Raw genomic sequence first — 14802 nt, forward strand, 5'->3', positions numbered from 1 at the left:
CAAATGGTTTTGCGTGATATTCGCTGACCGCCATTTTAATTTGCACCAACTGTAAATTTTAATGTATAAATACAATATTTTCAAGTATTTGACTGTTGAATATGAAAATTATAATCTTTCTAGTTAATCAGAAATGTTAATTTTAAGATATCAGTTTAAGAATTGTGAAAAATGAATAAAAAAAGAACCAAATGAAAATCCTGTGTGTTAATTTATTCTTTAATCTTTATATTTTTTATACGATGGAAATGATATCAATCTATTTTAACTGACTCTGTACGGAATCTCTCTCGAAATTGAATTATTTCTTTTGTCATAATAATAATAATAGACATTCAACTAGTTGAGCTCAAATAAAATGTTGTATAAAATTGAAAAATTTGTGATTTTTTATAAGATTTTCATTCTATTTTCTGTGGAAAGAAAGTCGTTCCACATTTTCTAAAAACACTTTCAATTTGGTGTATTCGATTTAAAAAAAAAAACCGGAAAGAATATAAAATAAAAATTTGAATCAAAAATGAAAAAGTCGAGTAATCATTGGCCAAATATTTGAATTTAAATCAAGTCAAAGTAAGGTAGGCCTTTTTCAGTTCCACATTGCAGTTGTGCCAACTGCTGAGCAAATGCGGAACGGCATATTACGTTCTATTGGAAGCATATTGTTGAAGGTTCTCTTTCTCTCTCTCTCGCTGTGTTGTTTCGCATATCATCGAATTTGATGGTCGTGCATACAAGAGGATAGCAATTTTAAAACAGCGTGTACCAGTTGAAATGCCGTTGGCAAAACGTGTGCAGTGTGCACAGTAAGGCAAAGACGTATCTCTGTGTGTGTATTCGTTGTGATGCGGCTAATATACGGGTACGCGTAGCACGCATACAACCATGTCCGTTCACATCATGTGTGTATACGAATGCCGTCGTCGTTGGTTTGTTGGAACTGAATCGCGTCGACATTTTAATTTAGCAGCAAGCACTGTGTGTTTAACATCGCAAACGAAAAAAAGTGTGTGTTTCTGTAGCGACGAGACGGTGAAAAGGAAATTTATTACATTCAAATCGGAGAGAAATTACGAAGTGGTCGAACGATTTATATTTTGTGTAAGTGAAATAATCAAAAACGTATTGTTATTGACATGAAAAACGAAGTTGAAACCAACATTAACAATGTTTAGTTTTCGTATAACGAACCTTGTGTGTATGTGAATGAATGGTGTCGAGTTTGTGTTTGGTAAAGCCAATGAATGCCAAATAAAGAGTGAAAAAGGACACAGAGAAAATGATTGTTGTCCGGCAATGAGGATGAAGAGTGAGAAAAATGCGATGACAAACGGCATCAAAATTATTTATTTTCTTTTCAAACTGATGTTCCGCATTATTTTTGTCGATTTAGCCCCAACCCGTTTGCCCTCTGTGTGTGCCGATTTTTGTCTCTCTTTTCATATTTGTGTTGTTTTTTTTTTTCGATAAAAATGTAGTTGCCCATTCGGCGTGTGTTGTTTTTTTCTCTCTCTCACTTTGGTAAGGTACGCCGAATGTATTCGTTCGAAAGTAGCCGACAATAGCGTTTTTAGTGTACAGTCATAGTGTGCATAATTTCATCGTCGATACATGTAGATTTATATGTATATATGAACGACGCAATATATGTACGGTGCGATATATACAACCATCGGTATAGTAACTATAGAGCGACTGTGTAATGCTTTGTATGCGTATGCGTGTGTATACTCTTTCGGCTTGCCGCACATTCGGTTTCGATGTAACGGTGATAAATTCTCAATTCTATTCTCGTTTTCTGTTTTGAACTCTGGTTCGGTTTGTTCGTTGTGAACAAGAATTCAATGTGTGTATTGTTGTTGTAGTCTTCGCTCACTCTCTTTCTCTCTCACTCGCTCACTCACTCCTTTAAAACACACAGAAAACCAACCACAACCGATCTCATTTGTATGGCAATTGTTTGTTTCATTAGTGTTTTTCTGTGTATTTGTAAATTTAAAGAGCCGAACTTTAATTGAATAGACACCGAGTGAGAGCAGGAGAATGAAAGTGATAGAAATCATTTGGTCGATATGTGTTCTCTCAATGCATATATTGATGTAGCTGTTGTTGTCGTCAGGCATTTAATGTGCCCAAAAATACAAGCGAACACTCAATTATCCGGCATTTGTTCATTTAAATGCATTCTCTCTGGTTTTTTAAATGGCACTGCATTTTTCATTTCAGGCCCTATTTCTTTTTCTTCATTCTCACCAATACAGTGATCGTACGATAGTCAACGCACACACTCTCACGTGCCATTCATTTTATATGTTTATATTTATCATCTTCATTTTTTTTAGTGAGAATTGTTTCGTTCGTAGACGTGCACATGCAGTTCAAGTTGAATCGTTGATCGTCGGCAATTCAATTTCTCTTTTTTTACACTCTCAATTGCATATTCGTTAGTTATATATAAGTTGAGAGCTCAAGTCGCTCCTTGTTCAACTTTTTTTTAAGTATTTTGACGGAGAGTGTGTGTGTTCATAGACAAGTAGATAATAATAAAATAATAATTAAATTTAAAAGAAGTTTGATCATATTGAATCCGGCATAATTCGCTACTCCAGTAAGTGTAATAATACAATCGATAGCCAACACAGACATACTTTCGCAAATGCAACACTCAATAGTTACTCTTCTGGTTTTCTTTTCAATTTCTTTTCTATTGGAGTGCATTGATGCAGACTCGAGTAAAAAAACCGAACGCCGCTTGTGTGATTATATGTGTGTAGTTTGCATTAGATGTGTGTAGAAATGAACGTATGAAGTGAATAGCGTACTTGTCATTGCCCTTAAAAACCATTTTCAAACGAGAAATTTCTAATGTGTATTTTTATGTTTTATGATTTTGTATTCAAGTTCCAAAATACATTCGATATACACAATGTTTTTTTTTACATTTCATTGATTTTTCGGTATGTGCGACGCGCGCTTGGAATTAATCATTAAGGAAAGAGACAATGAGAATACATCATAAATTATAATGCATTTCATAATTTCTCTCATGTTTTTCATCTTTCAGTCGCTGCTCGTTCTTTTTTATCATTCATTCTCTCTGTCTCTCTCTCACTTGCTCTATTTGTTATTTGTTTTTCTCTTTTACTTTGATCGAAACGGGTTGAAGTTGAAAGTTGCTATGTTTTGTGCTTATTTACACTTGAAATTCCATTATATATAAGTAGACTGTGTGTCATCATTCGAATGAAGATAAGCATCGCATTAAAATAGTCTCATTCTTTTTTTACAAATCGACGGCATTAAAAAGTGTTTTTATTTTTATTTTTACAGAGTAAATTTACTTGAGTGAAAATAGCCATTTTTTTTATAAAGAATTGATTATTTATTTAAAATAGCTGCTGTTGCTTCCAATTAAAAGCGGGAACGTTTTGAATATTCAAATCTTTAATATCAAGGCTATCCGGCGATATATTTATAATATTTTTTTATTTGTTAAGAACAGACATTATAATGAGATATTTTCAGCCAGATGAATCAGCTCAGCCAGATATCGTCAGGAGCTGAAATTTAGTGAAAACAATAGGAATGATTGTTATGGTTATAATTACACTTACATTGCTACAATCACTATAACAATCACTTTTATTGTTTTCACTCCATTTCAGCATCTGACGATATCTGGCTGAGCTGATTCATCTGGCTGAAAATATCTCATTATAATGTCTGGTTAAGAACGATCTATGATCGTTGGCAGTTTCAGTTTTTGTAAAACATAAATGAAGCACGCGCGCGACTTTTTTTTTTTGAATGAAAGCGTTCAAGTGTTACGACATATATGCAGTATGCATCGGATATACGATATTCCACCACTTTATGTCTGGTTCATTTTTTTAAATCTCATTCCGTTGGCCGTTGCTTACAACGCAAATATTATTCAAAATATCTGCTCGCTGAGATAAAAAAAAAAAACGCGCGCACAGCAAGATTTTTTTTTGTTCACCTAGATATTCGATTTAAAGCATGTATTAAATATCAAAACGTTAAGATAAAAAATCGCTATCGAATTTTGTATACAACACTGTGCGAGCGTGTGTTTGTATTGGCCGTTGCGAATGCTGACGTCATATTTTGTTTTGAGTGCGCAAAAGAGACAGATCGAATTCTAGGTATATTTTTGTGTCGTCATTTCTTCTATTGTTTAAATATAACGATATTTTAGCACACACACACAACAAGGTTGTTTGTTTTGGATGTGGCATAGAAAAACTATACGATTATGGATATTTTTGGCAGAATTTTGCTAAAACACCAAATGAACTATAATCAAATATTTTGCAATCGGAGCGGTTTTGACATGAAACAACCATTTTTGAAGCAATTTGTATGTTTGCATTTCGATGAGGAAGTCATTTCGCTGAGTGGTCAATTGTTGTGTTGAATTTAAAAATTGACATTTTTCATACAGTCACATCGGCTGACCAAAGAAAAAAAACTTCATGAAACATTTTTTTTTTCAACAAACTTTTCAACAATTTGGACCAAAATAAATATTTTTCGTCATTTTTCTTGTGATGACTTCTTCGGATGAAAAATGTCTCTTCATCAAAAAAAAATCTCATTTTTCGAGGTAAACAATAAATTTGAATGGTCGAATCAACTTTTTAACGGCCATTTTCGTTCAATTTTGGTATTCAAATCTGATCTGAAAATCGCGCGCCAAAAATTCATTTCCAATAGAAATGGTCGGTTTTGACAGAATTGAGCGATACGTTGATGACAAACGACACTTGATCTCCCGTCTCCAAATGCGGAACACACACATGCACATCCATTCGAATGAGAGAATATCGAAGCAGCCCAAGGTCGCACACTCTCTCTATATCTCTCACACTACCACCATCATCACTTATACATTCTTCGTACAAATGTGACAAATAGCGCAAAGAAATTACGATTTTTACTGATTATATTACGTGACGAAGAGTGTGAGCGCAAGCAAATAAAAAAAAATCCGAGCAAAATGATGAACGCGTGAGGCGATGTCTAATTTGAAATACAAACGTTAATTTACAATACTATAAATGAGTTGCTACCATAGCGAAGTATGAAATTCAAATTGGATACGCTGCGCAGTATTATTGTGATATTTGCCAATCCGCGTGCAAATAACGTTGACAACCGAGTCAACAGTCAAATTTAAAACTTAGCCGTTTTTTTTATTCACATGTGACAGTGCTGATTGTTAACGATTTTTTTATTTGTTAGTTGTCTTGAATTGAGTCAGTGCCTTATAGATATATTCTATATTTAACCAGCCCTTCAATCACACGACTGTAAATAGTACGGGAAAAAATCATTTGAACATTTGGAAAAATCATTCAAGCAAAACGATTTAATATCATATTTCATGTCAATAAGAACAAAATTCAGTAGTTATGTTTCATGTTTGAATTGTATTCTAACCAAATTGTTTCGATTTCATTTTTATTTACAGAATTTTGATATAGTAAAACATTGAAATTGAAATGGAAGAAGAAAATAAGCGAGAAACTCGTCAGCGATCCCGTTCAAAAACACCATTGACATTGCGATCAAGTGTCGATCGTGACATTGACATTGATGGTGAAAAGAAAAAAGTCAAAAAGAATCCAACGGTCGAGTAAGTATTATTTGTTTCACTTTTCCACTTGACCTTTTTTTTACCTAACGGAAGCCTTTTTGCGCAAAAGAAGCCACGGACCAAAGGAAACCTTAAACTAAATAGGTTCCTTTTGGTATCGGTTGAGTTTTAAATGAATTTGTTAGAAGCGACTTTGATTGGGTTTGAAATTGATTTTTAGTCGTATTTTACATTCAAATCAAATTAAATTTGTGTAAAAATGCAAGTGATTCAAGAAAATCGTTTAAAATTGTACAATTCCTAAATTCTTATTCCTTTCCAAAATCAGAACAATAAATGAAGAATCTCCAGCACCGGTTGTCACACAGCGTTCAACACGCACCAAACGTAATGCGGCCAAAGCAACAACAAACGATGTGGCCGAATCGAATTCGGTAAATAAAGAGACAGTTGCATTGATTGCAAACTCGGTGGCTGTGGTGCCACAGGCAATATCCGCAACTGAACAGACCGTGACAAAAACAACAACAGTCATTTCATCGAAAACGGTAAAAACAAGCAGCGGTGAACAATTATCAAATGAAAAACAGCATCAATCACAAACAGTTACAAAATCAACACGTTCACGTGAAGCAAATCAAAATGAATCGAATTTATTGCTGGAACAAAATGCCAAACTGAAGACAAGCACACCGCGTGCCAACAAAGATGGATCGTCGGCCAACAGCAATAACAGCAGTTTCAACAATATCAGCATAACAAATGGCACAAATTTGGAAGATCATGCCGCATTCAAGGAGTACAAAGAGGCCGGTGAATATTGGAATAAATTCCCAAAAACCGATTATACATATTCAAAGTTGTCGCAACAACGTCGTGAAGTAAAGCCGGGCGTTATTGCAATGCCAAATATGTCGCGTCGCAGTTTGGAACATCATCAAACCCGTGTCAATGATATGATACGCCGTGATCCAGCGCAAGAGTCATTTTTCCGTAGTCGATATGAAGCATTGACCACATTGCGAAAACGTCGTGCCGCCGAAAATTACTATGATTCACAAGACGAAACTGATATTTCATTCGGTTTGAATGGCAGCCGATCGTACATCGATTCACGTTCGTACTTCCAACGTGTGATCACTGTGATCACAACATTTTTCTCAACCATTTACTATCGCACCACCAGCATCTTTCGACGTGAACAGCCAAATGTCTATTATGCACGATATGCTGAACCGCAAAAAGGTATGTGCACCGTCATACGAGCCTTTTCGAATTACGATAATTACGATTTGTCTAAAGAACATTCTTTTTTCATCACGAATAGGTATCATTCGACGATCTTGGGATAGTATTTGCGGCGCATTTTTATCTGTGTTCCGGTACATCTATCTATGCATCTCATCGATTCTATTTCTCGATTCGTGGGCATTACAATCGTCATCAAAGGGTAACAAAAAGAAGGGCTTCCTCATTGGTCTACTTATTCTGTTGCCACTTCTTCTCTTGGCCGGTAAGTTTATTACACATTTTATTCACTCGATTTTCTCTTATTTGGTCATTTCGAAGGGCAATGTCTTTTTCAAAAAGTCTCTTTTAAAATTTAAAAATGCCAAATTTATTTTCTTTACATTCACCCCGCGATTCATTTCACATTAAATGCCAAAATATTGATTGATTTTTTTTTCTTTCCACCAATTGTCAACAATTTTTCTTTCAGGTACATATTATTATTATGATAAACCCGCTCCAATTCCAAAATTCTCCTTTGACGAAATTATTGATCCACAATTGGTTGAATATGTTAAAACAACTAGCATTGATAAATACAATGAAGCGGTTAATGCTACATCAACCTATTGGTTGTATTTGTCAGAGTATGCCCAAAATTCGGCCATTGAAGCCAAGAAATTGTGGTCCGAAAATTTCCCATACTAAATTCGATCGAACAAATCACATGAGAATCACAAAGAAAAGCCATTTCAATGAAGTAAATCGCTTTTTTCCCTCACTCAATGAAAGCAAAGGAAATCATTAATGAGAACAAATGCCACAAGCACATTTCAATAAACATTTATAGCAAATACTCCATTGTCATTTTGAAATCGATCGGAAAATACATTTTGATTCATCGGACAAAAGACATGTAGACGATTGACGAAAACATTGTCCGAACAATAATATACACCACATTCTCTGACCAATATAGTACAATTTTTTATTTTAAAAAGAAAATGTATTTCAATTTCAATCATCACTGACCATTGCGAAAAACCATCGCACACATATACAATCGTCTACATTCATTTTGTCATCGTTTTTTTTTACATTTATACATTTATCACATTTAGACTTTTTATGTTCAGGTATTAAAGAAAAAAAATTACAACAAAAAAAATTGTCATGGTATTTTAGATGAATATCATTCAGTTGATTATGGAACAAAAAAAAATATAATTAATTTGCAAATATTATGACTGCATTGTTTGGTCGCCAAAAAATTTAATTAAATCCGCAATGGATCATTAGAAAACAAAAAAAAAAGAAATGTAGAAAAAATTGAATTGCCATGATTTAGATAATAGTGTTAGAGTATTGGCTTTGCTCATCTCCATTTCATCCAGATGCACACCGAATTGATAAGCTCCATGCTTTGCATGTCATCATTGCTAAATCCTACTTCACATAAAAACCTGAATTTTCAAGCGAATTTTTATTCGACATTTTCATGAGTTTTATTTAAAAACAAAAAAGAGATTTACCATGAGAATTTCCTTTAAATGATGACGTCTTTTTTTATTTATCTCTAGTTTTCACATTTCAATGATGACGAATGCAAATCTTCTTACTCGACAAATTACATAAAAATGTTATCATATGATGTAAACATTTGTTTATTATGTCGACCAAAAACTATGTGTGTTTATCCCGGCACTGCAAAGCCAATTCACCTAGCAGCAAAAAAAGTCTTTATAAAAGAGCAAACAAAAAAAAATTCGTTAAATGTGACGCATTTCTAGTATGGAATGAATTTCAATAGTCCCATTGAACAACAATTTGCACTGTAGATGAGAAAATCGCTCACAAGTCGATGCGAACCTCATGGGTGTCCCTAGGCATTTTCAATAATAATCAAAAACGAATGATGCACACAATTGTCGTTCACGGATAAAAGACATCCCGATCTATTTTCTTTTTGATTAACAATTCTTATAATTTAGTTGTATTAAGATTTAAGTCACACTCAATCACTCCATTTTCTAGAGATTAGAATGCACTAGCACATCATCTAACCGTAAATAAAAAATCTAATCAATGTTTGACCATGAAAAAAAACTCTAAATTGTAGAGAAATTTTCGAAATCCCACACACACACACATTTCACACCCGCAAAGGTGATTAGAATACCAAAATTTTGGGCAAACCAAATCATATTCAACCCACCAATCACACAAACACATACCTTTTTGTTCATTCCAAAACCCCATTAACTCGAACCTTCATCGAAACTACCACAACCACCACACAAACCAATTGACTCTGTTTGATAAACGGTTCGAATACAACTCTGAATAACAACACAACTTGCATCCACGCAATAAAAAACCGGAACATGACACACGAAAATGCAAATGGAGAAGGATAGAGAGTATTTAATTCTTTTTTTTTTGTTGATCAATATCAAAATCAACCGATTTTTTCCTTAAATATGTCAGAATCATTCTCTCGTTTTTATTTATTTGTTTCTCTGTTATTTTTTTTTTTTGGTCTGTACTTTTCTTTTCCAAATCAACATAAATTCATTAAAGTTCGCAATTTGTTCGTTTTTTTCATAAATTTCTTCTTTAGTATGTGAATCGTAGTTTTAATATGTAATTCAATGAACATAAACATTTATTATTGAAGAAAAAAAATATAAGAAGAAATACTACTGTAGAAAAAGGCAAATGAAGGAAAAGAAAAAAAAGAGAAATATTTTTTGATCGCCTAGTATGAAGTAATCGGAAATAAAAAGAAGAAAACTAAAACAACAAAAAATGTGCACGAGAAATGAAAATTTTATATAGACATTTAAGGCATATTTTTTTTCTGTCGCAAAAAAGGGAATATAAACCCATATAATATTTGAGTATGGAATTGTATTTTTTTTATATTAAAGCAAATCAATAAAAACCGAGAAATATTTCAATAAAAAAATGAAACAATTTTTTTTATAAAAAAACACACACAAACACACGGAACAAATGATAAATAAATCGTGTCTTTTTTCTTCTATTGTCCATGTTGATTTTTTTTACATTAATTTTATATTTTATTTCGTTCGTTCGTTTTATTTTTGTTTTCGAAAAAATAGTCCTCTATCCTTCTTCATGATTTCAAATTTCATGGAAATTTATGTGGTTTTACGGTTCTAAATAATTCATCAACGTCAACGTCACTCACCAAATATATTAAAAAAAAAAAATTAATTTTCTTTTCTCTCGTATGAGAGAAAAATGATAAAAATAAGTGAAAATTAGACAGTTTTTGGGATTAATTTGCACATTGTTGAAACAGTTTGTTCTTCAATTAGATTCGTGGCTAGTTTTTGGCCACAAACTTAGAACCATAAAATTTAATTGTAATTTTCCATGAAATGTTGCGTCTATGAAAAGGTTTGTGGATTATTTTTCCCTCACTTTGTCTCTTGGTCTCTTTTTTTCAATATCCCGATTTCAAATTTGATCTGAAAATCTTTTTAAAAAATGGTCTTGGTTTCTCTCGACTGGCGATGCCAGTGTGACATGTAGTGTAAGTATATTGGTTCTCTTGATACGAAATCGAATTCTTTTTTCACCCATCTTTCCTGAGAAAAAATCTTCATCGAAAAATGTTTCTGGAATATGACCTTCGGTTTGGTACTGCCAGTAAAATCAGTCGTTTTGAGATATTCTATGGGATGTTTTTAACTAGCTCACTTGTATTTGCTATCTCCAATTTGGACGCGAGTCATTCTTATTTACTCTTGTTGTGTGAAGAAAGAATCAAATATGTTGGATCTTTCAAGTGATTCACTGCTCTCATTTACTCTCATACAAACAGAGCAGACGAGCTTAACGAGATGAGATATTTCATCAAGTTAAAAATCACTCTCTGCGACAAAACTTTGTCAAAAATTAAAAAAAAAAAACACGGAACTGAAAAAATATTGAAAAATGAAGGAACATTTTCTTTGAAGATTTTTTTGCACCAAAAAGTTTAAAAATAACATTATTGCCAATTTACTATATAATATGATTAATCTGTAAGTATGGGACTTTCGTTGAATCTTTTACTCGATTTCATAGAACAGAAAAAAACTTTTTTCTAACTAATTATAAAGTATCGTCACATGGATGAGAAGTTGTTTTTTTTTTCGTCACAAGAACACCGCAATCGTCATACTTCAATTAACTTTCCATTTTTTGACGATTTTTTTTCTCTTCTTGAATTAATGTTTGATTTCCAAATTTACAAATTTTAGCATGGAATTTATCTGAAGAGTCCGATCGAATATTGTATCGAAAGCATGTAACTGATACGTTATCGACGATACCATCATCATTGCCATCGTTTCCCGACTCTGTTCATGGAACGTTTGATGAATTCGCAACACGAACGGCAAAAGTTATTCCGATTGCATTGGCATTAATTCGTACGCAAACATCGAATGTGAGTGACAAATTAAAATTTCTGTTCGATTTCAATTGGAATTGGTTGCCAAATCTATGGCAAAGTCGAAACTATCAAATTACAAATAACATAAAAGCGTCACTATCACCGGAAGAGTATCAAAATATATTAGGTCACATCGATGCATACATTGAAACGGTTATCAATAAAAAGGTGCAAACTTTGGAAGAGGAACGATTGCATCGCGAAACAATAATCGATCAAAAGTTGGCATTGCGTATCGCTACAATTGTCAAAGAACAAATTATCACCTACAAATATACGTTGACCAATGAGGATATCGAGCGTATTGCGGAAGTGGTTCGACTAAAATTGGCCGATGAATTGAAAAATGAACCAAAAATATTGCCCTTTGTATTGTCACAAGATAATTTGGAAGAAATTTCGAAAATTGTCAAGCAAAACATTGAAATTCATCATCATGAATGGATTGTTGCACAAAAAACCGCTGATACACCATCAACCACTGACATCAAAGACATTGACATCGATGAAATTCTCTATAAGATTTTAAGTTCGAGCAAATTGAACAGTTTAATTGATCAACGTATCGATGGAAAAGTAACGATTTTAACCGGACAGCTATCTGATCATCAGTCTACAATTGATCAACTGCAAAATGATGTGAATGATCTCAAAGAAAAATTCCGTAACGTGCTTACCGCAAATATTGCCATTCAAACCACCGTCGATCAATTGCAAGGACAACAACATGAATTGGACGAAAAGATTGTTTCGGCACAAAAACAAAATAATGAACAATTAGAGAAGTTTCTACAAGAAATTGACGCCAAATTGGGCGTTTTTAATGAAAATCAATTTAACGCCATTGACAATCATATTCGCATTATACTTGCTGATATATTGGGATATAAATCGACAGATGGTAAACCATTGGAAAATGCTGATCTTACCAACTGGATTCGAAGCGTATTCGTGGCCAAAGAATTGCTGGAAGAACGTTTATTCGAACTTAATAGTAAATTTGATGATCGCATCCACGATGAAATTAATCAATCGGCCGATATTTTAATAAAATCCGTTAGTGACACCATTAAAAAGGACATCATGATTGCCATTGAAGAAAAACAAAAGAAAATTAGCGCAACTGGTCATGCAGACAGCATTTCACTGGACGAAGTACGTATTCGGGCTATTATCAAAGATGCACTTGCTGTTTATGATGCCGACAAAACTGGAATGGTTGACTATGCACTCGAAAGTGCCGGCGGTGAAGTTTTGTCCACTAGGTAAATATTCTTTTTCTATTATCCAGAAAAATAATTAAAGAAAAACATTTATCCTCTTCCAGGTGTACCGAAAGTTTTAATGTAAAGTCGGCGGAAATCTCAATTTTCGGTGTACCATTGTGGTATAAAAGCAATACCCCACGAACCGTTATATCACCGGCAGTCCAACCGGGTGAATGCTGGTCGTTTCAAGGTTTTCCCGGCTATCTTGTTCTTAAATTGAATAACAATGTCTTTGTAACTGGTTTCACAATGGAACACATACCAAAAAGTCTTGCACCAAATGGTCGCATAGATTCGGCACCAAAATTATTTACAGTTTGGGTAAGTATCATTGTGCATGACGGTACTTTTTGATTCAGTTTGATAAATCTTTGATGGGCCGACTATTGGTGATTTTTGAAATATTTCCATACCCGTTGTGCGTAGAAGTCAGTTTCATGATACTTCATGACTTAAGCTCTCATACGAAATGATATGATGTGTGGCAACCATCGAGATAAATCAATTTTTTGCAAAAAAAAGAAGCCCTTTTTGGCTCCACTAATTTGGATCAGGTCAACCAAAAAGAGAAAAAACTGACTGAAATAAAAAAAGCTAAAATGTCAATTCTGTGAATTGATCAAACATTCTAAAACCAAAAAAAAAAAAATTTGAAATTACAGGGTCTGGAGACAGTGAATGATGGTGAGCCACATCAATTTGGCGAATATGAGTACTTAGAGAATGGAACAAGTTTGCAGTATTTCCCGGTAAAAAATTATGATGCGCAAAATGTTCGATCTCACAATTTAATTGAATTGCGCATCGAATCAAATCATGGTAACAACAATTACACATGTTTATACCGATTTCGTGTTCATGGTACGTTGACGCCGTCGCTTAGCTAAATTTGGTTCGAGTCACGATCGAATCGTAAATAAATCGTACGACAATAAGTGATCGTCGGCCGCACAAAATTGACAAGTTGAAGGAAAAACAGTCGAACAAAATGAAACTGTATTTTTTTTTGTTAACACGTATTTGTATAGCACGCGTTAATTAATGTATCTCTGTACAAACTATTTTAAAAAAAATTCTGTGTATAGTTTTCTCCACCCTATTGTTACTAGTTAGCTTATAAACGTGATGTGAGTGAAGCGAAAGAAAAAGAGCCGTAAAATAGAGATGGAACCGTCAAGGTTTTATATTATTGTCGAATCTACCTGTTACATACATTTTTCGTATGTACATTATAATTTGAGCGCCTGAATTTGACTAAATTATAGTTTACCTCGTAAATTAGTGTTATGATTTGTTTTAAATTGGTACTTTTTTTTAGTTTGATTTAAGTCCGAGATAATATTGTATTACACAAGTCATGCGCACATTAAAAATGTGTGTCTCGTCAAAATAAAGAATTTTAACGTGAATTTTAATGGAAAAAAGAAATAACAAAAATTAAAAACAAATTCGTCTATGTGTCAATCAATAAAACCGGCTCATTAAATGACAAGAAAAAAAATCTTCATATCACAACAATCAAACAAACAAATTATGAATTACACGTGCTCGAGACAAAAAAAGATCATTGTATAAATAGAATTTAAGAGTCTTCAAATGAGTCATGGTGCATAATTTACAAAGTTCAATCGATTAATCTCTTTTTTTTGTGAATAAGTTCTATTTTCGTCTAATTACATCGAAATTGAGTTTGAGCAATTTCGGCTCAGTTACCAGCGAATTCATACACCCAAACTTCCTTCTTTAAATGTTGCATTCAAGATTACGCTTTATTTACTGTAGGTTATTTTGCACTGCACCAAACATTTTCCGAATCTTTGCTCGCACGCGCAAAGAATTCATCACAAAACTATATTATGTATATTGATTATTAAGAATGAATCCTATAGAATCGGCGCTACTTGTTAAATGATTTAATTTCTCTCTATCTTTTTATTTAGCTTGTATTTACATAAAAACGTACCTTAAGATCAGATCATAATTACCTTATAAGTTGCCTTATAGACCTAAGCATCAATAACGCTCTTACACCGACCGATGGCAGTGAAACGCATGCGTCGCGTCAAAACAAAAAAAGATCAATGATCGTCTCAAAGACGTTTTAATTGACACAAACACACGTGCATACGCAGTATATGAACATTTCTTGTTTCTTAAATTGAAATTGAAGAAAATATAATAAAAAACGTACATTTTCACAATGATAAAGGTTTTAT

General features: G+C 33.3%; 1 protein-coding gene across 3 annotated transcripts; it reads left to right on the forward strand.

Annotated features, from left to right (window-relative positions):
* Positions 1-912: 912 nt before the first annotated feature.
* Positions 913-14794, forward strand: LOC116345911. Of its 3 annotated transcripts, none has more exons than XM_031775676.1 (7): positions 913-1101; positions 5495-5659; positions 5949-6865; positions 6948-7133; positions 11125-12583; positions 12646-12907; positions 13249-14794. In XM_031775676.1, the coding sequence occupies exons 2-7, from the start codon at positions 5526-5528 to the stop codon at positions 13471-13473; spliced, it is 3183 nt and encodes a 1060-aa protein (XP_031631536.1). In that variant the 5' UTR covers positions 913-1101; positions 5495-5525; the 3' UTR covers positions 13474-14794. The 3 variants fall into 3 exon arrangements, with proteins under 3 accessions (XP_031631536.1, XP_031631537.1, XP_031631538.1); XM_031775677.1 differs by lacking the exon at positions 913-1101 and adding an exon at positions 2380-2608; XM_031775678.1 differs by lacking the exon at positions 913-1101 and adding an exon at positions 5155-5340.
* The last annotated feature ends 8 nt before the right edge of the window (positions 14795-14802 follow it).

This window comes from Contarinia nasturtii, unplaced genomic scaffold, assembly GCF_009176525.2.
Source record: "Contarinia nasturtii isolate CC-2019 unplaced genomic scaffold, AAFC_CNas_1.1 Cnas_scaffold_1371, whole genome shotgun sequence".
NCBI classification, from domain to species: domain Eukaryota; kingdom Metazoa; phylum Arthropoda; class Insecta; order Diptera; family Cecidomyiidae; genus Contarinia; species Contarinia nasturtii.